The 25,972-nt window shown below is 42.9% G+C and overlaps 1 protein-coding gene across 1 annotated transcript in view; it reads left to right on the forward strand.

The window, feature by feature from the left end:
* The window catches only part of COL13A1 (collagen type XIII alpha 1 chain), a 100,959-nt gene that overhangs the window by 41,790 nt on the left and 33,197 nt on the right, over positions 1-25,972 (forward strand). Inside the window, exons 14-24 of the mRNA XM_048858108.2 lie at positions 351-392; positions 2,567-2,593; positions 3,409-3,444; positions 5,907-5,969; positions 6,847-6,873; positions 15,011-15,055; positions 16,935-16,967; positions 19,084-19,146; positions 22,737-22,790; positions 24,546-24,632; positions 25,355-25,408. Coding sequence (XP_048714065.1) covers positions 351-392; positions 2,567-2,593; positions 3,409-3,444; positions 5,907-5,969; positions 6,847-6,873; positions 15,011-15,055; positions 16,935-16,967; positions 19,084-19,146; positions 22,737-22,790; positions 24,546-24,632; positions 25,355-25,408 — 531 coding nt within the window. The remainder of the gene's footprint in view (positions 1-350; positions 393-2,566; positions 2,594-3,408; positions 3,445-5,906; positions 5,970-6,846; positions 6,874-15,010; positions 15,056-16,934; positions 16,968-19,083; positions 19,147-22,736; positions 22,791-24,545; positions 24,633-25,354; positions 25,409-25,972) is intronic.

Raw genomic sequence — 25,972 nt, forward strand, 5'->3', positions numbered from 1 at the left:
AATTTCCTTAGCCTTTTATTGTCTCCTCTGAGCCGGGTGCACTGACCACAAGCAATGGCTGGAGGAAAGAGTTCCCAGGCAGGGAGGGAGGAGTTCTATGCCTCCAGCTATCCCTATCTGCACACACGTGTGAGAGGGTGACACCAGTGCCATTTCCTCCTCTCCAGCCTATGCCATGGGGAGGAAGTAACACTCCAGCTGTAATTAGCCTGCACTCAGCAGAAACCAGACTAAAAAAAGCCCTTGAAATCTCTTTGATGTTCTGCTCCTAGTTCTATTCCCAGGCTGACAGCAAGCAGCCTAGGCAGGTGAAAATACTGTCACTAATGTTCCTTTCCCTCTCACAACAGGGCAAAGCAGGGGAGCCTGGAAAGGCAGGCAAGGATGGAAAGGTAGGTACAACAGAGCTGCCTCACTCCTCTCTCTTGGGCATGCAACATTCGTTGCATGAATGCAGCCAGCTCCTTAATGCCTGAGGATGTGGAGAATGCCTGCAGGACTGAACCAAGTGTTCAGCTAACTGGGTGGCTGCACTTAATGTCTGCATTGCTGTCTGTTTCATTCACCTGGGGTCACCTCAGCTGGCTCTGCTTTCAGGGTGCACCCAAGTTCCTTGCTCAGAGACCGTGGAGAGGCATCTTAGAGTATTTTCCCATGGTAAACATAATCGGAAGCACTTTACATTGAAGTCTTCTGTCCAGAAAAGAATATATACAGTATAGCTAGTGCCACTGCTAGCTTTTCCCAAACTGACCCACCCATCAATGAGCCTCAAACCTGACCTGGACTCTCCTGGGGGTGACAGGTAATTTAGTCTCCACAGACTTTCAGTCCTTGGTCCCTCTGCCAAAGAAAATACCAGTTATGAGGTTTTACAACTGCTGACATCTGTCCACTAGGAACTGAGTGAAACCATCAAGTCATTTTATATAGGCCACGTTAATAACCATCAGTTAGGCATGAATTTTGGTCTTTGCCAATCTAAGATGGGTTGGAACTAATAACCTATATGTGAAACGCTCCTTAGTTCCAGAGTAGCAGCCGTGTTAGTCTATATCCGCAAAAAGAAAAGGAGGACTTGTGGCACCTTAGAGCCTAACCAATTTATTTGAGCATAAGCTTTTGTGAGCTACAGCTCACTTCATCGGATGCATTCAGTGGAAAATACAGTGGGGAGATTTATAGTTCATTACCCTGTGAGTCTCTCACTTCACCTCTGCGTCAATTCATTTGTATGTAGCCTAGAATGATAACAGTGTCTAAGGACTGAGTAACTGAGAAGAGATGCTGATAATAAGTTAGGGATGGAGGAATGGAGAAAGGTCATGAGGATCTGTGATAAAAAATCACCAGGATAAGAATAGCAAAATTAGGGCTTGCTTATGCTGATGCCTAACTTTTGGTTAGTGTGTTTGCATGCAACAAAATACGGGAAGCCTCTGTAATGGTTGAAGATGTACAGCCTATTACCTGCTATCTCCTTAGTAGCACACGAAACAACTACTCAATTCCTGTGTCTAACAATGAGGAGCATGGCATGCTGGGCATGCCGGACATCCTAGTACTTAGGAAATAAAGATCCTTGCATTCTGAAATGTTTATAATAGCTGTTTCAAACCTGCTTGAGAAAAGGGACATGCAGTCAACAGAGGAAAGAGAAGCCTCTCTGTGCATGTGATCTACAAGCAGAAGACTCAAGACTTGGAAAATCCCCGCTTTTGACCTTTTAACCCAAAGTAGCTGTCTGAATGGTCATAAACAGGCAAAAATACTGTAAATTCAGGCCGTAGAACATATGTGGGGTGTCTGTTCCATCTTTCTTATTTGGATTGTGTATATCATAAGGGCAGCTGCCATATGGAACTTTTAGATATTAATATTTATATGGTATGTATAGTATCTGGTGCTTCATATGTGTGCAGATTGAATGGCTATTTCTAATTTAGCACAACTACTGGTGTCCTTCCTTCTGAAAGTCTTATTAACATATTCCCACTACTAGGCAAGTCAAAGAAATCCATGTTCAATAAAACCCATGCTTCCTGCCCCTAAAGAGCACTTTCAGACGTGTAGCATGCCACACAGGTAGATTTCCTTTTTAATGAAGAAAAGAACAGCTCTATTTGAGATCTAATAATAGCACATTCCACCATGAAGAAAGGATCTTTCTGTTATTCCGCAATGTATTCTAAAGGACAGGTAGTCCATATCAACTCTCTCCCTCCCTTAACTCCTTTGAGATCACCTAGCTGGGTAAGGAAGAGACTACCCATTTATTGAATACTACCAGTTTCCAGTTTTGATGGTTTTGTTTCTCCAGTGCATATACAGACAGTGAGCTGGGAATGAGCTAAAGATAGGCAAGAAAAATATCGTTTTTGATATTTGAATCATTTTTGAATCATTTTTGAATCATTTTTGCAGTGACATTTTAAAGTGATGAACTCTTTAAAATCAAACTAGGCAGTGATTGATGTCCCAGTAGAAAAAAAAGTTACCCCCACCCCAGTTCTCTAGATATTTGCAGTTTTCCCTACCTCAGAATGTGTTCTTATTTTATCTACAGGGTTTACCTGGACCCCCTGGACCAAAGGTGAGATATTTTTCATCACCTGTAAGCAAAAACAAGGAAAAGAAGTTTAAAACCCTTAGCATGGATCTGAGCAAAGCTGGACGTGATCATTGTGGAGAGGTGGGGAAGGGGGAGGAAAGGAGGGTTGCTTCATAATATTTCTGAAAAAGTTCATGACCAGACTGAAACATCTTCCTAAGGGCCCATTCCAAGACTCCTGGCTTATTGTTGTCAATGGAAGTTTTGTCTGAGTGAGGAGGTCGTCATCAGGAAATATTGCAAAAAAAAAATAAAAAAAAAATGCAAGCCATGTCTTTGCCGGACTTTACCATAGAACATTTACCACATTTTGTGAATTTATTTTGTAGCCATGTTGCTCATTTTGTCAAATTTCCCATTTTTACTTGCCAAACTTATGAAATGTCACTGAAAAAATGTGAGATTTCTTTTGCCTGCAAAAGTCCCCAATTTGCTTTCCCTGAGACTCTTCAGACAGAGCTCTAAGATTAAGCCGTGTTAGGGCAGATTAACTGTGTAAATTGAAAGCAAAACCAAACGGTGTGCCTTGCAGTGTGTGGTGCAGCTTTCCTATTATGTTGGAATTCATGCAGGGTAAAACTCACTCCTGTGCATTGGACTCAGACAAGACATATGCCCTGTTTTGCAAGCTCGAGGGGGACTTAAATGGTGTTTAGGCCTCATTGTGGTTCTCTGCACAAGGGAGCATTTCACCTCAGTGTCCTATTTTTCTTCCTACATCTGCACAGGGCAAAGGACAGGGATTTTCCCCTTTTCAGCCTAGCCTCATCGGCTTGTCTTCATTTTGATTTTTGCAGGGAGACCCTGGAATTCAAGGATACCATGGGAGGAAGGTAAGAGAGGGAGGTAAACTTCTGAGATGCGCAAAGCAACTGGATGATCAAGTATCTTAAAATGCATTATGGTGAACCAGAGTCTGGTGGGAGTGTAATAGCAGAGAGATGCCATCCTTGCCACACACATTCATACACACACAGCCAGAGGTCTTCCATCATTTCCTGCAACGAGTGACTTGCTGGCAGAAGCTGGGTATGGAGGAACTCTGACCTCCCCCATAGCCAGCATTCCTCTACCATTTCCTGCAGTGACTCCTTCTAAGCGAGCCGAGTACTGAAGATAGTTTCAACTCCCCAGTAACCACTACGCCTACCTACTTCCCTGCAGCAGTTTCTTCTAGAAGAGGCTGAGGCAGGAAAAGCTGTAAGCTCCCCTATAGATTCACTTCTTCCTGGCTGAAATTTATTTTGTGCACCCATGCGCGGACATCCTTCCTCTCCATCCACCCAGTCTGAATGGGGGTTGGAACAAGCTATGGCATTTACATTCCCCCAGTATGTATCGTTCTCCAGTCTAAATGATGGAAGGTTTGATTCAGCCATAGGTTACCAGAAAGAAGCTGGTATTACCCAGGGCTGTGGATCTCTAGCATTGAAAGGTCTGCCCAAAGGGTGGTTGTCCCAGTGCAAGGCATTTGCACTCCCCATATGTTATGGGGCACCGAAGTGGCCAGAGCAGCCCTAAAATGAGATGGTGCTGACCAGAGATGGTGCATAGCCGGGGTGCCAGGGGAATATACTCATTCAACTCATTCCCAGGCAGCTGGATTCTGATGAAGCTCCAACAGAGCATTAAAGATACTCTCCTGGGGAAACACTGTCTGCCTTCCCCCAAGGTTAAATCCCATCCTAGGACATGGCTAGCCCTGCCCCAGCAGCGCTGAATCCTCCCAGAGAGTTTAAAGGACAGACAGAGAGGGGGAGAATGAAATGAAAGAGGATAAAGGGGGGATAAATATTGACAAGGAGGATGAGGGAGTGAGAAAAGGAAAGTGAGTATTTCCAACAGCCGACAGTTGTACGTGCTGTGTTATCTATACGTTCTTTTATGGGTGCTCTGTGGGTGAAGTGGCAAGACCTGAGAGCTTTTTAATTAGTTCTGCATAAACTGAGAAGTTTTTGTTATGTCAGGAAATGAAAATTATAGCCCCTGTGGACCACAGTCCATTCCTGCAGACACACACAAAATTTACTGCTTCTTCTTTCAGCAAACTGTCGGTTTTCTCATTAACCATTCATCCTTCTCTTTGCGACATTCAGAAGGCTTCTTAACCTTCAAATGTGCTGAGGATGTCACTGATATGGCATATTAGTGGGTGTTTGTACCCGGATCTTTTCCTATGCATGGCAGTTAATCTGGTTGATTTATTTATCAAGCAAGGGGGCTGAATTCCTTTCATACTGTGAGAAGGGTGATCCCAGGTCTGGGATCCATTAATGGGGAAGTGTGCAGGAAACACAGGATTGAATGAACACAGAGGAGAAAGTCCTCCCCACTGAGTCAGAAATGAAAGGAAGCAGAAACTTCTATACTGCCCTTATCTAATGGGCAGACTCAGGATTTGGAGAAATCTCTCCCTCCATTTTGATTTTTTTTGTATTGAAGGTAGCTTTGTGATACGAGGGATGTGGTGACTATATCTTCAAATTTAAAAACCAGGATACTTTTGTGGCAACATGTTTTAGGGTCAAAAAATACCCAGGCAAAAGGCAAAAAAAATTTTTTTCAAGATGCGCTGGTGTCACTACTGCTAGCTTCTGACTCAACAGCACCACAGGTGTGTTTCTCAGAATGGAGGGTTTTTTCCAGTAACTCAGCATTCTGAATGAGTTTATAACTGAACATCAAACCAGTGTCATTAACATTCACTTTGAGCAAAAAGAACAGCTTTGATACTCTCTACACTCAAGTAGTCATTATCTTGCTCCAAACGCTTCATCACATTGAATTCTTGCACCACTAGATTTTTTGTTCCTGGTAAACGCATGGGAAATTCTACTAAATGTAGCAATACGGCCTCAACAAACATTTTCTAGTTATTAAAAACCAGCAACCCAACATGATGACTGATGAAATGAAAAACCAGGATTTTTCAGGCAACCCAAAAGAAGTTCCTGGGACACTAAGTTGTGAAAAACCTGGACACATGGATATATGGTCACTTCAGCCATGGATAAAATGTATTATATGAGGATTGGAATACGTGTTCATAGCACCTAAATACTGATGAGATCAGGCTATTTGTGAGGAACTGGCTTCTGTGTTCCATCTCTCTTTGCTTCTTGCTAAGCAGCATCTCTCTCAGGGCAGGGTAAGAAGGTTATGTTGCCACATGTATTATGGGACTGTTCTCTGTCATCCCTCCCACATCTTTGTTAATATTTCTTGGTATACTGAAGGCCCCTTTTCTTCCTTCTGTCTGTGTTTGCCTCTCCCTCCATTTTGCTTCTCTTCTCAGGGTGAGGTGGGTGAGGCTGGCCTACCAGGTGCACCTGGCCTTCCTGGACCTTTTGGCCCCAAGGTAACCATTAAACTAAAAATTCTAGCTGGTCAGTACCTCCATCTGCTTATGCAACTTATTGCCACCCAGACATGTGCACCTTTTACAGAAACACAAGTATATGGGGGTGTGATACAGTCTCAGATATGGTAAGCAATGTGATATAAATGTCTAGATAGACTCAATAGATTCTTTGCACACTCTGTCTAGATGACTTACAAGATCCAGAGTTGTTTTTGTAGATGGGGCCTGGACAATTGTTAGTGACTGGCCTTGAGGCAAGAATGATTCCTTGCTCTCTGGAACCAGGGCCAGGCTCCAATGTGCTCTGTCACTTGTAGATGTTGTAATGTAATGACTTGTATGTGCATAGACCATTATCTTCTGCTGGAACATGACAGATTTGGCAGTTAGTGGAGCTGCTCCTTTACGTAACCTCTGGCTTTGGATACTGGAGGTGTTTGAGTGACAATGCCTTGGATTTTCAAAGGGGCCTCAGGTAATGAGGCACCCAACTCCCATTAAAAGTTAGCTGGATGTAGGTACCTAACTCCCTTTGGCTCTTTTAAAAATCCCAGTCAATGCCTCCTATGGATACTTATGAATGTCATAGACGCTGATCACCTAAGTGTGTATAGAACATTCTCATGCACCCATTTCTCCTCTACACATTGTCTTGCATCGGTGTGCAGGGATGAACTGAAGTCAGACCCTGAGATGCTACAGTCATTGTGCTTTATCCTTCAGTCATTACTTGGCGGCTACAGCATGCATGTCTCATGAGCTAAGCTCTATCAATTACTTTCTATTGTCATTGCTATTAAGATTATACTGTTTTTCTCTTTTTGTTCAATATGTCTATCTCTGTTTCCCCTCTATCTTTGTTCTCCTTGTACAGGGTGAAAAGGGGGACACTGGCATGAAGGTAGGCATGGGAAAGATGGTTTTCTACCATATTTTAAGAGACAAGTTGCTGTTCAGAACACTGTATTGTAATCGGGAGCTGGGCCTCAGAGAGACCTGTTGGATATTTAATGGAATATACATATGGGCTGTGATTAATCACAAGCAGACACGCCATGTCCTGGTTCTTTTATGTACATGCAATACAAGCTGTCTTTAGCCACTTGGTGGAATTTGATTCTTACCAAAGAATTTCTCTATGAAGTTTACTAATGATTTGTTACATCTCTGTATTTGAAGGGATGGGCTGGGGTTTCCTCATAAAGTCTGGTTAGCTGACACATCAAATCTACTCAAGCTCTGCAACTCTGAGGCTGAGGTTTGGCACTATTCTTTCAGTCTCCCTCTGTTTCTAGGCTGGACAGCTCTTTTTACAAGCTAACATGGTTTTATGTCCATATGTTATCTATTTGATTAAAATTTATTGTGCTGACATTTTAAAAATATATTACTCAGTACAGACTGTTTAAAACTTTACAATATTGGCCATTTTCATGACAGTCAAAGCATATTGTGTCATACCATATATTTTAAATATAATGAGAAAAGGCCTGTTTTGTAATATTTTACATATATTAACTCTGACATATATATTTAAAATATTTATTATGTGAAATACATTGAATTAATCATGCCACAAATGCATCCATATAAATTTTTCCTTTGTGGGGGATTATCATTCTAATGCACTAAAGGTTCCTTTCAACTATACTCTTGTGTGTTAGAATGAGTTTAAAGAGATCTTCTTGAGGGATCTGGGATCTCCATTTAATAGTTGTATATTACAGCAACAGATGATCTTCCTTTTAAGATCAACTAGAGTACCACCGAATAAATCTTCTAAATCATTGCTTTATGCAGATCATACTCATAAACAACACCTGCATGTAATCCAAGATCTGTCCACACATCCATTCTTACACTGGTGTAATTTCATTAACTTTGATGGACTTAGTCCTGATTTGCACTTATGTAAATGAGAGCAGAATCAGACCAACAGAAGATGGGTTTTAAGAGCTACGAAATTACTGGGTTCTGAACAACTGTATGCTTTCTCTTTAAACTAATAGGTAGAATGAATTGTGGATGACTGAGGGCAGTATATGGTCCTAAATGAGGAAAAATGCTATAAGTAGAATCCAAGTCCCAAGCCTGTTTTTATTCACTTCTGTCACTGCTATCAGTCACCTGTTCCTCAGGCACTCTAAGTACATGGATTAATAGGCCTTTGATTCAGTTTCTGGAACCAAAACCAAAATTGCCTGGTTCCAACTCCAGACTAAAATAACCCCTCAATAACAGATGACAAATCTGAGACAGCCTCTCAAACATTCTAATCCCCTTTATCAACTTTAATTGCATTGATCGCTTGCCTGTCTTGTATTGCGATTCTAGGGGCTTATCACAAACTCTCCTTCCCATTTCCTTGATGTATGTCGGACAGCAACAGAGACAAGGAGGGGGACGGGAGTGGTAGCTGCTAGTCTAAGGCAGACTGCATGGAATGGAGAGAGAAATGTGGTAACCTTTCTCTCTCGTCATTTACATTTTACAGCAAACCAATATGTTATTTACTTTTGTGCCATAAAAAGGAAATCTTCTTCAAACCTGTCCAGTGATCTCTCTTGGTCAGTTACTCACACACACATTCACAGATGCAACCTCCACATTTTACATTGGAAAGCAATGGATAACTGTGAGCCAGGAAATGTATCCTTGCTCTTGTGATCCTTATTCAAGCCAGGTTCCTGAGGTTTGAGCAAACCCCCCCCTTCCCCCCAACCCCTCCAGCAACACATTTTGGAATGGGATCATCAATACATGTTCTAAAGGGCCACCTTCCCATCCCAGGTGCAATGTATCCCTGTTTATTAAGACTCTTCCTTGTTACTGCCATTCTCACTTTGTTCTGGGTTCTCTTATTTCCCCATGCAGAGGAATAAGAATAACAGCAGAGCGTAAGATCCCAAACTAGCAGTAAATCAGCAACCAATGCACGTTCAGACAGTGCATGTGTTTGTCCTCCCTGGAGTGGCTTCTTTCTAGGTATTTTCTTTACAAAAGAAGATTATATGGGACTTGGGAAGGCCTTTGCTGTTTTCCCCTTCAAACCATTCTGCTCCGAGTTAAACGTGTGCAACCTCATTAACGGTGACAGGGTTGTGCAGAAGTAGCTGGTGTCACAGTTGGACTCTCGTTATCAGAATTTGCCCAGGATATTGTTAATTTGTCGACTCTTTAAAAATGACCGTTTAGGCTCCTTTTTTGTAGCTGGTTGCATACTGAACATTTGTTCCTAATTACATTTTACCTTCTCTCACTTTCCATTCCCACAACTTACACTGTTTATTGCAGAATCTGGGTGTCTCACTTTGCCTCTTCCCCCTCAGGCTTCCATGGCACTGGGCTAAATGTTAGCCCCATTAAAGTCAATACAAGTTTTATCAGTGGTGCTGATAAGACCAGGATCTGGCTCTTTGCATATATATTTTCCTGTCAAATTCTGTTTAACTTAAATGATCTATTTTAGGAAGTTCCTTAAAATTATTTTAAATGGTTATTCCTCATTCCCAGAGGCAGGAGACTAGGAAGAGTAGAAAGCAACTGCTACAGGCAAGGAAGCCAATAAGCACATAATTTTCTGTCTCCTGAACAAGGATCCAAGCTTGAAGTGTTTTCTTTGTTTTAATTAGGGGTTCATTATTACAACCCAACACTGCCAGAAAACTAATCAGAATCTGGCACTCTCCATTATTAGGGATACCCTCAGTGTGTTTAGCCTGGTAACATTAAAGGCAAGGGAAGGAAGGGTAGATCTGCCAAAAAAGGCAAGCAAGTACTTTCTGTGCCCATGAGAAAAGCTGCAATCCATTTGTTTAAACTCCTGCTGTGACGAGTGTCCTGTCTTTCATGGGATATAATGCCACATTTATATGAGACAAGTAACATTTGGGGAATTGTAAAATGGTATTGTGGGCTTCCACACTTATCACATTTCAATGGATTCCAGATCAAGTGTGGTCAATTTACAAAATAAAATAAATAAATAAAAACGTCTAACTACTAGCCTTGCAAACCTGGGATCTGAAAGTGAACTGGGTTATTTCTGACCTGGGCACAATTGCCAGTCATAAAGATTCTGCAGGCCAATGTTGCTCTTAGGTGCATGTGTATAATAACTTCATTCCTCTTTAATTAGACCCTTAGTTATACCTGCATGGACCTATTGCCTTCAGGTATGATTGAGGGCATAATTTGAAGACAGTGGGTTTGCCCACGTAGTCCTGTAGTTGGAGCTCAGTTAACAATTCTGTTGGTGATGAGCAGCCAGAAAAGAATCCAGTTCACTCTCCCAGAGCTGGGTTGGTTTTGCAGGGCTGACAACAGGAAAGAATCTTATTTTCGCCACATCAGTTGGCAGAGCTGACTGAATACACAAAGGGAACAAATATCCAGAGGCTAATGGAATGTTAAAATTACATAGTTAACATTTTTTTAATTCAGGAAATACAAAAGTTAAGGTTCTTGCTACCTCATTGCACATCCTGTATATTTTATAGGATATACAGTATGACATAAAGACTACAGGGAGGCAGTGTTGCCCATTAGACAGAGCATGGTGTTTGGCATTAAGAGACCTGTTTTCTGTTCCCAGCACTGCCACTTATCTGCTCTGTGACCTTTGGCAAGTCACCACACTTCTCTGTGCTGTAGTTTCCTCATCCCCAAAGTGGGGATAATGAAACTTACTTCCTTTGTAAAGTACTTTGAGCTTTATGGATAAAAAGCACTACATAAGAGCAAAGTGTTATTACTAAATGTCTTATTTAGCCAGAAAAACAGGAACAGAAAATATTTATATGAGCAAGGTGACCATGTTAGTGTTGCTGTAGAAACTTAAATTTTTACATATCCTATTTTAAATTTAACTGTGCATCCTTATTATTGCATCAGTAAAGTTTCTTGCATTGATATATATTACCATTCATGTGTATTGCACTTTAGAGGGTTGGTAGTTATTTCCACTGTGATCTCTCTGTTTCAGAAGAGTGGGTGTGGAGGATCTAGTCTATAATAGAGTATTTTATTCACACTGAACACCCACTGCTTTGTACTTTTCTGGGACTTGGCCCCATATCACACTAGTTTCTTGCGGTGGCTTAATTAAATATCAAGTGTTGAATCTGGAAACTAAAACGACAGATGAGCAGTAAGGAAATGAAAAGAGGATGGTAAAAAAATTATTTTTCTGCTTTTATGAATTTCCTCTTTCCTTGGTTTTATAGCTGTCTTCAGTTCCCCAGGGTCCCTCTGTGAGTTAATATGCAGAAGTTTGAGGTTAATATGCTCAAGAATGGCATGCAAGCTACTTAAAGAGGCCCATTTGGATAATGGGTACAGCCAATTCAGCGCTGTCACATAGAGAGTGTCTCCATTGCAATTAGACATTCACGGCTGACTCCGGCTCACAGGGCTCAGGCTAAGGGGCTCTTTAACTGCAGTGTAGACGTTCGGGGTCTGGCTGCAGCCCAAGCTCTGGGACCCTCCCACCTCACAGGCTCCAAGAGCCTGGGCTCCAGGCTGTGCCCAAACATCTACACCACAGTTAAACAGCCCCTTAGCCTGAGCCCCGTGAGCCCGAGTCAGCTGGTATCAGGGGTGAAAGTAACTTAAAAATCTGACCAGTACGGGGGCCCAGCTCTGGGCCCCCAAAGGGGCAAAGCCTGGGGCAGAAGGGGGCGAGGCTGGGGGTCAGCCTCCCCCAGCCAGTCCTTCAGCGCTGCCCGGCCTGTGCTGCCCGGGGCTCCGGTGGCAATTCAAAGGGCCCGGGGCTCCAGCTGCCACTGTGCACTTTTAAATTGCCAGGCCCTGGGGCAGCTTCCCCTTTTGTCGCCCCCCCCTCCCCCCCGACAGCCCTGGAGGGAGCAAAAAGGGCAGCGATGTTAACATGGGCTGTGTACGGGCCTGTACCAGTGGCCACTTCTTACCGGTACACCATACTGGCCCATACAGGCCTACTTTCACCTCTGGCTGGTATTGGCCACCCATGGGTTTTTAATTGCAGTGTAGACATACCCATAGTTGCAAGCAATACTAATACTGATCAGCATATTTTAAACGCTTGGGCCCACCTGGAAATTTCCAGCTATACCAATAGGTTAATGCAACACTGAACATTCTGCTGAATAAAACATCAAATAGTACCTTTGAGGGAGATACTGAGAGAGTTAAATAAGAGCTTCACCACTGTCTGTGAATGTGGTCGGCTCATTGAACACCAGCAATAGGCAGCTTGCTAATCTGGGATTTCTGATCCGCTACTGATCTGAGGGCGGTTTCAGATTTCACCATTAGAAACATTGAAGCTCCATACAACTTGTGGCCTGAAGATGGGTGAGGAAAGCAGGAGGAGGCATTGCTAGTGGATGGCACTAAAACACATTATTGGAAATTCTGGTCCTTAGACTGAGGTCTTGCACTGCCCTCTGCTGGAGTGTTAAGAGAAGTCTGGTGTCAGTGCAGTTCTTCAAATCCAGATTACATCTGAAGAAACAAAAAGAAAAGGAGTACTTGTGGCACCTTAGAGACTAACCAATTTATTTGACCATGAGCTTTCGTGAGCTACAGCTCACTTCATTGGATGCATACCGTGGAAACTGCAGCAGACTTTATATACACACAGAGAATATGAAACAATACCTCCTCCCACCCCACTGTCCTGCTGGTAATAGCTTATCTAAAGTGAGCATCAGGTTGGGCCATTTCCAGCACAAATCCAGGTTTTCTCACCCTCCACCCCCCCACACAAATTCACTCTCCTGCTGGTGATAGCCCATCCAAAGTGACAACTCTTTACACATTGTCGAAAAGCTTATGTCATGAGAGACATTTCCTTTCCCGCATTAACTGTTAGTTGTACATGAAAATGGCATTGTTTAATTAAAACTTTAATTCCCTGAGCCTTCTGCTGGCTGTGGACACCTTGCTACATCACTTGTGACCCATAGACCATACATGAATCCTATGTCAATGATTGCAAACTCACTTCCTTCCAGTTTTTGTCTTGGGGGTAGGAGTGCTAATATCCATATCCAGTGTGTGTCTCATGTATCACAAACAATATCAGCTATGTAGTGAATATTAAAGCTACATAGACTGTCTTGATGTCTGGGATGCAGAAGTGTGGGCTGAATTTCACAGTTACCACCCAGGCTGTTAAGAGGCAGTGTAAGCTAGTGGATAGGGCACTGAGGTACAATTCAAGATATGTGGTCGGTACTATTCCTGGCTCTCCCCATGACCAACTGGGTGACTTTGGTTAAGTTACTTTACCTCCCTGTGCCTGTTTTCCCTCCCACCTTTTGGCTTTCTTATCTTTTTAGATAGAGGGCTCTTTAAGGCAGGGGCAGTCTGTTTTCTGTAGCTGCTCCAGGCTCTTTTATAAGGCAGGTGGAGGTTAATTTCTGCCTGTAACAAGCCCCTTAGAATTGCAATGTTGCAGATTAGGACGCTGAATCTCAACAAATAGTGAAAATGCTAGCATGTACGTGGGAGCATGAAAGCCAGGCTGAGGCCCAGATTTTTGAAGGCATTTAGGCACTGCTCCACTCCGTGCTGCAAGGCCTAAGTGACTTAGGAACCTATATCTCATTTTTCAGAAGTGACGAGCTCTTAAGGGCCACATTTTTAAATGTATATACATGCCTTATTCTCTTAGAAATCAGTGAGGGTAGGTGCCTAAATACCTTTAATAATCTGGCTCCTAAGTGCCTACGTCATTTTTGAAAAAGAGACCAAGGCTATGTCTACACAGGAGACCTTACAGTAACACAGCTGTACTGATGCAGCTGCATCACGGTAAGATTGCTTATGTAGCTGCTCTATGCTGACAGGAGGGAGCTCCACCATCGACATAATTAAACCACCTCCAATGAGCGGGAGTTGCTATGTTGATGGGAGAAACTTTCCCGCTGACATAGCACTTTACACACTACCACTTATGCTGGCGACACTTACGTCACTCAGTCGGGGTGTGCTTTTTTCACACCCCTGAGTGACATAAGCTTTGCCAACACCACTGTAGCGTTTTAGTGAAGACACTACTACAACTGCAGGAGAGTTTCTTCCGTCGGCATAGTTAATTCACCTCCATGAGAAGTGGTAGCTATGTCGATGGGAGAAGGTTTCCTATTGACAAAGCGCTGTCAGTATAACTATGTCACTCAGGAGTGTGGATTTTTCACACCTCTAAGCGATGCAGTTTTACCAATATAAGTCTGCCTGAGCAGAGCAACACATAGATACCGTTAAAAATCTGAGCCTGAGGACCTTGAACTACTTGACATCCCAGAGAATCCACCTCAGACAGAGCAGACCTGCCAGCTCTGCAAAAGTAGAAAGAAGCACCCATCAACACATTTTGATCCGACAAAGCCCACGTCTGTTGACCTTCCGGGTATAAGCAAGGCGTTTTTGTCTGCCCCAGCTTTTGCCTGAGGTGGAGATTATAGGCTTTAGGTGTATCTTTGTCCTGGGGTAAATCTACATAATTATAGGGATACTGATCAGTGTATTTTGCATACCGCATTCTGAATTTTCTGCCCAGAGATATTGTGATGTGTACACTGTACTGATCCTACAATGGAAATAAAGAAATGGTTTCCATACCCATGTGCTGCTCAGGAGCTGGCACTGGGTGTTAGAAAGCTCTTCAGGGCAGCAGATGCAAGGTTTAAACATAAGGCTCTCATAGTTCTGCTCTCGTTTATATCACTGATGTAACAAAACAATTTATCTCACATTGTCCTACCACAGTAATGGGAGTAACATTTTGAGACAGAACATGGCAATGCAGTCCTTCTGGTTCCATCCAGGTGCTAGGAGGTACCCAACAAGAGAAGCTCTGACTAAGAGAAACTGTCTTGTTGAAAATAAAAGCAGGAGTCGGGGTAAGGAGGTTCTGGCCTCCTTGACAAGAACTTCTTGACATTTTGTGCAATGTAATGTCCACCACTGCTTTAGTGATCATCAACACAGACCCTCCTGAAGACTCATCTCATGCTTGTCCCTCTCAACTTTGTTTCTCGTTCCATTTCCAGGGGGAGAGGGGCATGCCAGGGCTGCCAGGAAAACATGGAGCTAAGGTACCCTGCAAGGAATGGAGTGAGCTTTGTCCACCTGACCCTGCCCATACCTCTCAACTGTCCCTGAGTTTCAGGGCTGGCCCCAATTTGGTTTCTACAATGATTCTTCTCACTTTCTCTATCATTTTCTTTCCGCTTCTAAAATGCAAAGCATAGGGTCTAATTTATCAAAGGGATAACAGGGGAGAAAAGTTTTACTGAAGAAACCACATGCCTATTCCCAATGCTAATTCCCATTTTGAGGTCTAATCCTGCAAGATGCTGAGTGTCCTTTATTCCACTGAGATCAGCACCTCCCAGGATCAGACCTGTAATACTTTATTCTAGTGAGAATTACCACTAATTAGTATTGGTAAGATATCAGCACTTTATAAATTGTGAACATGTATCTAGTGGCCCAATTTACCTCTGCCAACTCCAGTTTCAGGTATGTGTTATTCCATGGAAATCAGTGGAGTTACACCAGTATAAAAATGGAGAATGCAGTGGTGAATCAGAGCCAGTGTGTGTATGTGTTACAGGATTGAAATTAATATTGGAAAAGATCACTAGACTTATTCATTACAATTTTAAAGTAGAAAAATAAGGAATAGGAATAGCATCAGTTCAGTAAAATCTAACTCCCAAACATGATCTGTACATGATCCCTTTCATGACTCGGGCCCATATTTACTAAAAACTACTCACCTCTGATACATTTCTGAATGCTTTTTCCCCTTTTATTACATAGAATCCCTGATTTCCATCTTCTGTCCTTGTGTTTTTTAGCTTTGTCCCTGATTTCTGTTTCAGAAAGTTGAGAGGTATGATCCTGCCCTTCCCCTGCTTCACACTTCTCCTTGTTTGAATTTTTCCAAGCTCTTTCCAGTTATGAACTCATTCTCATCCTTCTTTTTTGCTTCTCATCTGCTACGTTAAGTTCCCCAAACCTTCCTGTTAGCTACTTTCTAACCCTGCTTCATCTCATTCTCCCCCCCCTCGTTTCCTAGATTGTCATTACTCCTCATGTTTTCTTTCATAACTGAACATTTTCACAAGGATCTAACTAGTACTAACACTTAGAAAACAAAAATATCTAGTCTGAGCAAGGGAGTGATGCTGAAGTTTTGCTTTTGCACCATTGCCACTGAGGGAAATATAATCGTATCCACAGGAGCACCTGCCCCAAGGGCCCAATAAACAACCATCTCAGTTTCCGGGGCGGGACTCAAATCCATAATTTGTTGGTGGTGTTTTGTTCTGCTGTGCAGAACGACGTAAGAATCTGAGTGCTTGAGAGTCTTTTTGCTGGTGATAGCTGGCTTCAAAGATTTCCTCTGCAAATCTGATACTCAAGTTTATGTCTTCTGTGGTAAAACAGAATGATGATGGTTAACAAGACCAAGAACATTTTCTCTTTCTGTTGTCATTGGACATTTTGTTCAGGGACTCTTTTTTAATAAAAATCTGGATTCAAACATTTAACAAGGTGTTTGGTCCTCACATTGTCTCCTTCATCCATTTCGCAACACTGCTCCCATGGGGTCATGGGTTCAACTTCACTAGAAGTAGCACACCTAAATCTGGGGGAAGAGATAAATTGTTTCCTCTGTGCGAGTTGAGCCAGTGATGTCTTTCTGTGGTGGTACACCCTCCTTGCTATTCTGGATAGCATAGGCACGACTATAGGGAAGGTAATTTTAATGACTCTCCTGGTTTGGGGAACCAGGATGGATGTGTGTGGTAGCTACTGTGTTACAATGTCTCTTCTGAACTTTGGAAAAGGAAAAACATCGATTATTTAAAGTTCCTACTTGGCTGATTTTTTTTTAAGAATATATATTTATATTTACTTCATTTCAAACCAAGTGTTCTCATCTGTCCTCTCTCTCTCTGCCAGGGGGTTCCTGGAATGGCTACTGCAGGGATGAAGGTCAGTTTTACATTAAAATGCAGCCTCTTAGGACAGATCACGGATAAGAAAGAGGACAAGGGCCATGAGAGGAGATGAAACCTCCAGCCTTAGACTGATGGCCATTAGTTCACGGTAGGAAAGCCGTGGATTAAAAGAAAATGGAGACATACATTCATTTTCCTGCCAATATGGAAAGGGGAAAGCTCAAGCCAAAACAGATATAGAAAATGGCTATCCCTTTTATCAGGGAGAGGCTAGGGCCTGTCTATGTTATAGCAAAATGCTAACTCCAGTGGGAGAATGACTGATCCCTTCTTGGATTGGTCAGCTAAACTATACTTGTTCCAGGCCTGACTGTAAGAAGACTTCGGTTCTCTTAGTCCCTCAGTTCACTTTCTGTGAGACAACGGTCCTCTCTTGGTTTCAGCTCCTCTCAAACCCCATTCTTAACAGTACTTGAACCTCCCTATTTCCATTGCTTCCATTTATTTCCTAATAAACAAAATTATTATTAATTATTATTATTATTATATCCACCTTTTCAACCAATATCTCTGTTTCTCCACTACCTTGGAACCAGATAGATTTCTGCATTAGAATATGCTCAGTGCTCAGATTTCACAGTGACAGGCAGCCTTATAAAAACCTAGAAAGATAGGTATAGCCAGATCAGCTGGCTTGAAACAGCCCAGGTGAGTTCCAAAACCCACTGACTGATACCAAGCAACAATGGAATGCTCTGTCCATGGGCCTAAAAAACCTTGGAAGCAACAAGCACTGTTCTCGACTGCTGGTGAAGGCTCTCTCTCCCACTCCCTTTGGCTGGTATAACTGCCACCACCAAGATTCCATGATTGTCCAAGGCCCAGCACAACAGGGCACCAATTGTGATGGCTACCTTTGGATGCTACTGTAATACAAATAATTAGTAATAACAATAGCCGCAGAATCCCCTAGGGCCAGCAACAGCTGTACAAGTAGCAGCTCAGGAACAATGTGACTCACCACTAGAAGCTTTCTGAACTTGTGAGAGAGCTGGTGGGACTATTCCACACTTCTTGGTAGGACCCTTGGGACATGCCCTTTAAACAGGAGGTCTAGGAAACTATTTCTTAGGGAACAACTCAAAATGGTCATTTACCTCCCTTTTATTAATGGCACTTTTGGCCTATGGGCTGTACCATATGTCTTCAAAATTAGGATAAAAACAACAATATCCATGTACAAGAATAACCAAGAGAAAAGAAAAACCAAGTCTGCAATATGTCTTTAAATTTGACCTTATACCCCTATTTCCACAAATCTAAATTCAAACTGAAATCAAACTAAAGCACAGCTTTGGCTTGCTGCCTTCTTAAATGACCCTTCTCTTTTTTTATCTAGAAGTGGGTTGGCCACCCCCTCTATTCTCTTTCCTTCTCACTGTATATTTTTCCATCTTTTCCTCATGCAGGGCAAGCCAGGGAATCCAGGAGAAAACTATTGCTCTTAAAGGAATAATCATTGCAAATCTGCATTTCCTATATTTTGTTTACAGGAGCTTATAATTATAAGGAGTTTCCTGGTGTCCTCTGTAAAATGCCATCTCTGCTTCAGAAAAGCAGAGTTGCATTTCTCCCTAAAAGAAGAGAGGCATGTTTGAAAGAGATTTCCACATTGTAATTAGACTATCTTCTGTCCCCTTCCCTCCCTACTCACTCAGTGCTTGTGTCTGCGGGGGATATTCCCCTGCTATTCTCTTTCTTTTCTTCTTTGGCCCTTAGACTATGTGGCAAGCTGCTATTACTGGAGAGTATATTCTCTCCCTGTTCCCCTTGGCTACCTCTCTCCACCAGCACTTCCAGGGACATGCCAGTGCTGCAGAGGGAACTGCTGGGGATGCACTCCTGCACTTTTGGCAGATGCTGTATAAATTGGTCCCATGTTTCATGCCCCCTCCTATCAATATGTGTAAAATAGTAAAAATTGTACAAAAACACCCCTGAATTTCTTTCACTTGGCAGCAAATTCAGACAACTGAGCAGCTGGCTCCTCTTGTTTTAGCTTTGATCAGGTTTGTAGTGTTATGTTGTAGAGTGTGGAGACCGCTAGCCATATAACAGATGTATTCTCTGTCTCTTTTCTTACCAACAAGGGAGAACCTGGAGTTGCAGGGATGATGGGCCCCCCAGGTTTGCCAGGGAAAAGGGGACAGAGGGTAGGACAATGTGTGTTTGGATGTGATTTCTTAGCACTGCTGTGCTGGCCTGCTCCTCCCTTAAAGGCATGGCTAAAGTGGGTCTGCTTTGCACTACAGTTCCATGTGTGTGGTGGAATGCTCTTATCCCATTGCCGATGCTCTCATCTCATTGATGAAAAGTGCTTTGTATGTTCCTCCTTGCAAGAAACAGAAAGACCAACCCAAAGGGGGAATTAGTGCGTTCTGGGAAGGGAATGAAGTACTGAGCATTAACATTCTCTTGAGAAAGGTTTTGTACCTTTTGATTACAGCAATAATAAATTATGAGGAATCTGAATACCCGGAATCAGGATGTCTTAATGAACGTGTATGCACCTCAGAATGTTCTCTGTAGGTCCTCCTCTCACTACAGCACATGAATGCTGATCCTGATTCTTGGACTACAATGAAAAGCAGATATGCTGAGCACATAACAGGAGCAGAGTGCTGGAGTCAGAGGAGTCTGGAGCACTGGATTATTCAGGAGAAAGTACTATTTTGATTATCCTGAAAAGGAGATAAAATCCTTGCATCCAATTAGTATTCCTTCTGCCGAAGAGGCATAAAAGCCCCTTGCTATTCAAACAAATGCAATTATTTAACAAGTCCGAATGCCTGATTTTGTGTGTAATGCATATATCCAGATGGGCCAAGGCCCACCTCCTGTTGTACAGATGCCAAATTAATTACCAGTAGAAATCAGAGCATCTGCACTTCTAAACACCTGCTTTGTGATTGCGCTCTGGTAAGTATTGGTGGAAGTACCCCGTTTGCACTCATGACTGAATTAGGAGTACAAATTTTGCAGGTGCAAATCATGCCCATGAAAAGGATATCACCTTATTGAAAATGTGTCCCTTAAATAGGAAGGGACTGAGAGTATGTTCATTCCTCTTTGAATTGGGGTGTTACCCATGGCTGTTTCTAATGAGCGCTCAGTTTTTTAAAACGATTGACTTCTGTTGTCTGCTCTTTAGGTTCTCAGTGAACTTTTCCCCACACGATATAATGTGTCTGCATCCATAAGAGCAGCTTCCCTTTACTGGGGTGTTCCACTTTGACTCAGTGGATTACTATGAACAGTGACATGGCTGGAGATCATAAGATTCTGACATCCTAGAGATGGCCAATAATTCAAACTTTTCCTTAAGAAACAAAATCCAGCACATTGCCCTTCTTGCTTTTCCAAGGAGAAAATCATTAGCTTGTGGTTGCAAGGTACATGTTCTAACAAGGATGAAAGGCTACAGAGCACTTACACTGAGCTGGAGGTCAGAGTGTCTTGTAAAATAGATAACTGTCCTATCTTAGGTGGGATGCAGAGTTGTCTAGAACAAGGATAGTTTTCTTTTAATTAATTCCTGTAGAGCCATACAGTGCATGCCCCTTCTCAGAACACTTTTGCAGGCACCTTGCATGTTAGATGTCAGTCCTTGAACTCTGTTGAAATTCATATACGTGTCTTTCTAAGAGATTAAAATATCTCAGCCATGCATGCAAGGAAAAATAAATTCCTTACCTATAATTTTTCTTTTGATTTTGTTATTGTAAGAGAGCCATGGGCTATTGTGGGCTAGGGTCCCGTATAAATACTTTAAAAGTCTCTATAGACCAAATTTCTGAGTTAACCCACCTTAAAAGAGATTCCATGTACCTGTATGCTATTGAGAAATACAGTCAAGTAAGTGTTCATGTGTGAGTTACTCTTTGACAAATTAAAGAGTTTAAATAAATCTAAAACCAAATATTATCCAATGCTATTGGGGGGAAAAGATTGGGGAAATAGGGACTAATCATAGTAAAAACCGTAGTAAAAAAATCATAGTCATCATCATCATCTATAAAAATTGCTAACTTTGGAGAACTAACAATTACAGGAAGGAAAATATCTTTTCTCTAGTGGTAAGTGTTATTGTACTAGAGACATTCTCTTGGAGACTAAAATGATTGTAAACTAGAGCAACCAAAACCCTGTCAGCTGTCTAAATAGAGCCTGTTGTACAAGCAGCTCATCACGTATGGAAATGCTGGAGATAAGGGTTTGGTTTACAGTTTGCACCCTGTGGACAGACTAGAACAGGATCTTAATCAGAACTTATAAGACAGTAAGTGAGCCAATTGTGGCACAAAAATTCTAAGAGATATGCCTTGTACTGGTGGCTTCAGGCACACAAAAGATATGACTGCAAGCTAAACTAAGTCACTTCACAAAAACAGCCATGGGGTGGCATGTGGCATGGATTAAATTTCAGTGTGGAATTTATCCAGAATCTGATTATACCTCTCGCAACTCAGTTCAGTCAGACTACTCCTCTTGCTGGGGTCTCGATTGCTTAGGGGTCATGACAAGGATGGCCTATCTGGTCCTCTTCTGACCTTGTAATTTTCCCTTTTCCTGTTTTCACTCCTCTTCATCAGCACTGAGCACTTTAGAGTTTGGCTGCTAAAGGAGAAGATGCACTAATTCTTTAGAGCCTGGTGATTGAGAAGAGGATTTGTTATTATCAATGTACTAGGAGATGAACAAACAGAAAATATCTAAAGGTCGAACAAAGGGTATATGAGTATCTCTGAGATTCCCTTACAGTACAGTGAGTTTGATTCCTTTGGAGGAATGCTGTCAGGATGCCCTTCAAGCTCATCGGCTGTAGTTATATTCAGAAGAGTTAGGTGGCAGCAGCAGGAGCAGGAATGTCTTTCAGAACCAATATGAAAAGAGTTATTTCGGTACGTGCCCCTCAGACAATCTGGGGCATTGTTGCACTATCGAGCAGTGCTGCACAATGCTATTCAATTACAAGTTTTTGAACTTTTACACAAGATATGGCCTGATATTTGGCATGCACAGAGGGCCCAGTTTCATATTCCCTGCACCTTCGAACACTCAGCCTCTTGTCAAGGATCAGGCCCTAAGATGCTTTCAGTCATTTACACTTAATTGAGCAGTTCCTCAAAGAGTGTAAATGGTCACAGTTCCATTTACTTAAATGAGCTCTGACAATTGACATGTCTCTCTTGATTCCATGTGACCATTTGTATCTTGCATTCACTTTCAAACATTCATTTGCTGCACGAAAGGGACTAGCAACAACCCATGTGTTCTACAGAAGGAGCATATGTGCAGGTGGCAAAGAATTAACACCAAGCAGTGCCCATCTGCAATGAGTTTGTTGAGTTTTGGCTGTTAGAACAAGGAAGAAAATACATAATCAAAGTGCAGGTTTTAAAGTTCAAAATGACCTTTAATTTGGTAGCAGTACAGTGGCCTTTTAATGCTAAGAGTCTCATAGAAAGGAACAGACAGTGGCACATACTGGCTTTCTAAAACATAAGGTGAAAAGATGTCAGAGATAAGAGAAAATGATGACACAGTTAAGCAGATACTGAAGGCAGGGAGAAAGCCTTGGCTGCCTCTTAAACGGGTGTCCCAGTGGGAAAAGAAGAGTTTTAGGAATGTTTGCTGTATTGTATCAGATGAGTTCTGAGGATTCAGTAGCACTTTCACTGATCCCACAAGTAATGGAAGCCGTTAAAGCTACCCCCTGACCATTTCTGCCTTTCACCAACAGGGGGAGAAGGGAAGAGCTGGTGATCCTGGACTTCCTGGATTCCTAGGACAGAAGGTGTGTAATGTTCTCTGATTTTTGCCACACTTTTCATCCCATTTCCCTCACATGTACACAATTACCTAAACTGTACGCACATGTGCTTGCGTACCCACTTACACATATATGTGCAAACACACAAATACACTGAATGCTATCACCTGCACTCCACCCTAGAGGTGGGAAAGTGTCAGGCTATGCAGATAATATGAACATGATTCCATGGCCAGTTCCACTGAGGAGAGGGAATTAATTTTATGTCGACAGGATGAACACAGCACATTTCTCACCTTACCTTTGTGGTACCCCCCTCTACAATCCCTGCAAACTGGCAGTTTCAAGACCAGTCCCAAGAGCAGCAGGATCCCATTGATTTAGATTAATCGCCTTATTTTCATTTTGTTATGTAGCTTTTTTAAAAAATACCCAGCTACCTAGTGTGAAAATGTGATTTATTTCAGCCCAAACAAAACACTGGGATCCAACCAGAAATAAAACATGTGGGGTCAAACATATTGCTGGTCTAACTGGGTGCAACTCCATTGATGGCACTAGAGACACAGCTGCCTGTGACAGTGATAAACTTGGTCTACAGAATAGGAGGAATGAGTGGTTTAGGGGACTGACAGGAGAATACAAATCCTTTCATCTTTAGGATGCAAGCTCACAAATCCTGTCCAGATCAGTGACGACTAAAATGCTCCTTACCATCCAATGGCTATTTGATGCTGTATATAAAATGAGAGGGTGGTTTCTGTACAGCTCCCAGTGCATGTCACACACATGCCCCCAAATGCAATTACAGCTGGTACTAACTCTTCAGCAGAGAGCCAATGAACTGAATGGGCTGGCCTATTGCACTATTAAAATGGCCACTATAGAAAAGGACTGAGACACAGTGGCAGAGCAACGTGGGGAAGCCTGTGCTGGTACTGCCAAGGCTGTATCTGTTTTGTGACCACAGAAAGGATTTCAGTCTCCAAAGCTGTCAGATGAGTTGATGGAGAGGTGCCAGCAGGTCAACAGGAGTGGGGCTGAAAAGACTGATGGATTGGGGCTGGAGGAAGAGTAGGGAATGAATAGATTTTGTGCATGATGGTGGGAGGGTTGGAGGTGTTTTTCAAGCCATGTCACGTGTATCACTGACTGAGGTGGAGAATGTTTGAGGGAGCCCCTTGTTTAAATGTTGCCAACACGCTGCTGACTAAGGGCGTGCCTACACTTGGAGCTGGGGCTCCAGTTCCCAGCTCGAGGGAGACATATTCACACAAGCTCTCATAGATCTAGCATGCTAAACACAGAGTGTAGCCATGGCAGCACAAGCAGTGGGAGGGGCTAAGCTCCCTGAGTGTGTGCCCATCAGATACTAGGTGGGCACTCAGGGAGCTTAGCTCCTCCCACTGCTCGTGATTCCATGGCTACATTCCATATCGACGAGAGCCAGTGTGAGTATGTCTCCTCACGTGGGGAGTCAGGCATGAACGGCATTGGCAGAACTGTGTACAAGCAGAGAAGTTCAATAACAGAAGGGGCTGCAACTCCAGATGCAGTGACACGGGGAGAACCCCTCTCTAGCCAGTTTTATCAGTCTCCAGTTCTCAGCTCTAAAATTCACCAGTAAACAACTAAGTAAAATGTAGCCAGGTTCTTCAGTAGCACCCTGCAGCCAAACCTTGTCCTGCTTCCCCCGACCCCAAAACCACAGCCTGGCTGGTGAAGTTACAGAATGAGAAATTGATTTAACTGATGGTTGATTATTCCTTGTTGAACCAGGGAGAGAAGGGAGATGCTGGCAATTCACTCGGGGGAGGTAAAGGGGAACCCGGACCCCCGGGACTACCTGGGCCTCCAGGACCAAAGGTGTGTCTCTTTCCTCCAAACGAGTCTGTGTTTCCTTTTTGCATGAGAATGTACCTAGCTCAGGGTATTTAGGAAGGGGTTGAAGTTTGCATTTGTCTGCACTTGGCTGTAATTATGCACTGTGGAGATTTCATAAGCTAGCCAGCTCCTGCAGAGTTCTTTAGTTTGTTATTTTAAATGCTGAAGGTCAGAAAATTTATGAACTGCATTTCCTGGGGAAAAAACCCTACCTGTGTTCAAATGATTTCCCTATAGTGTCTGTAAGCAAACAGTCCCTCAGAATCACTGCCAGCAGCTGGTGCCATAGATAGCAGCTGGGACAGGGTGAACATTGTGTATCAAGACTCGGAACCTCCTTTCCTGCTGTGTTCCTGCCTAGAGAACTAGCAGCCCTCAAACCACATCTGATAGCAGAGGATGTTTAGGACACTTAGGACTAGTTCCATTCACAGTGCAGTTAAGAGATGACCCATTGGTCCCAGTTCATACCACCCATTCACTTTTTAGTCCCGTAGCCCATGGGTAGTGTAGAAATAGGAAGTCACCTCATTGCTCTGAAACTCCTAAAAGAAATCTGGGTATGACAGGGCTACCTGAGCTAGTGGAATGTTTCCTGTCTGAAGTGCTGTCAGGTCTAACCGCTGACCCCTAGCACAGCCATTGTTAGAATTGCTCCTTTCTACTCATTTATATGAATCTGTTGCTTTTCTCTTTTCTCCTAGGGGGAAGCTGGTGACATTGGCCAGACTGGCATTGCAGGACCGCAGGGGAAAAAGGTACAGAGGAGGAGGGCACAATAGGGGCTTATGGCTTAGCAGAGGATTCCAGGCCAGGGAGCTCAGTTACAGTATGGCAATAGGAAAATTGTTTCACCCTACAAAAAACTTCTCTTAAACAATACCTGATGGCTACAGCCAGTCATTAAAAGAAACAGCAATTTTCTCCAGTACACACAACATTTTCTGCAGGATCTGCACATCCAAAGCAATCAGAGCAGTATTAATCAACAGGCCCACACAAGCCTGGGTCTGAGGTGCAACGGTATTTGCAGGAAGAAGGCAAACAAGCTGCAGTGGGAATGCCCAAGCAGGCAGGAAGACTCTGCGGACTGCCCAACCAGCCCACACCTAGCAACTGCAGTTATGTAGTAGAGGAGCTATGGCATCATGCTGGCCATCCATAGCTGAGGATTGGTGGGATGGAGGGCAGGGAGTAAAGAAACAAGCCCAGAATAGGAAGTGTGGAGCTAGACAAGGAGAAGGCTCTGGAAAAAGAAAGGGTTGCAGCCAGACTGACTGACTCTCCCAGTATGTCAGGGAGGCTCCCATTTGGACCAAAAA

The sequence above is a fragment of the Caretta caretta genome, chromosome 7 (assembly GCF_965140235.1).
Source record: "Caretta caretta isolate rCarCar2 chromosome 7, rCarCar1.hap1, whole genome shotgun sequence".
In the NCBI taxonomy this organism is placed as follows: domain Eukaryota; kingdom Metazoa; phylum Chordata; order Testudines; family Cheloniidae; genus Caretta; species Caretta caretta.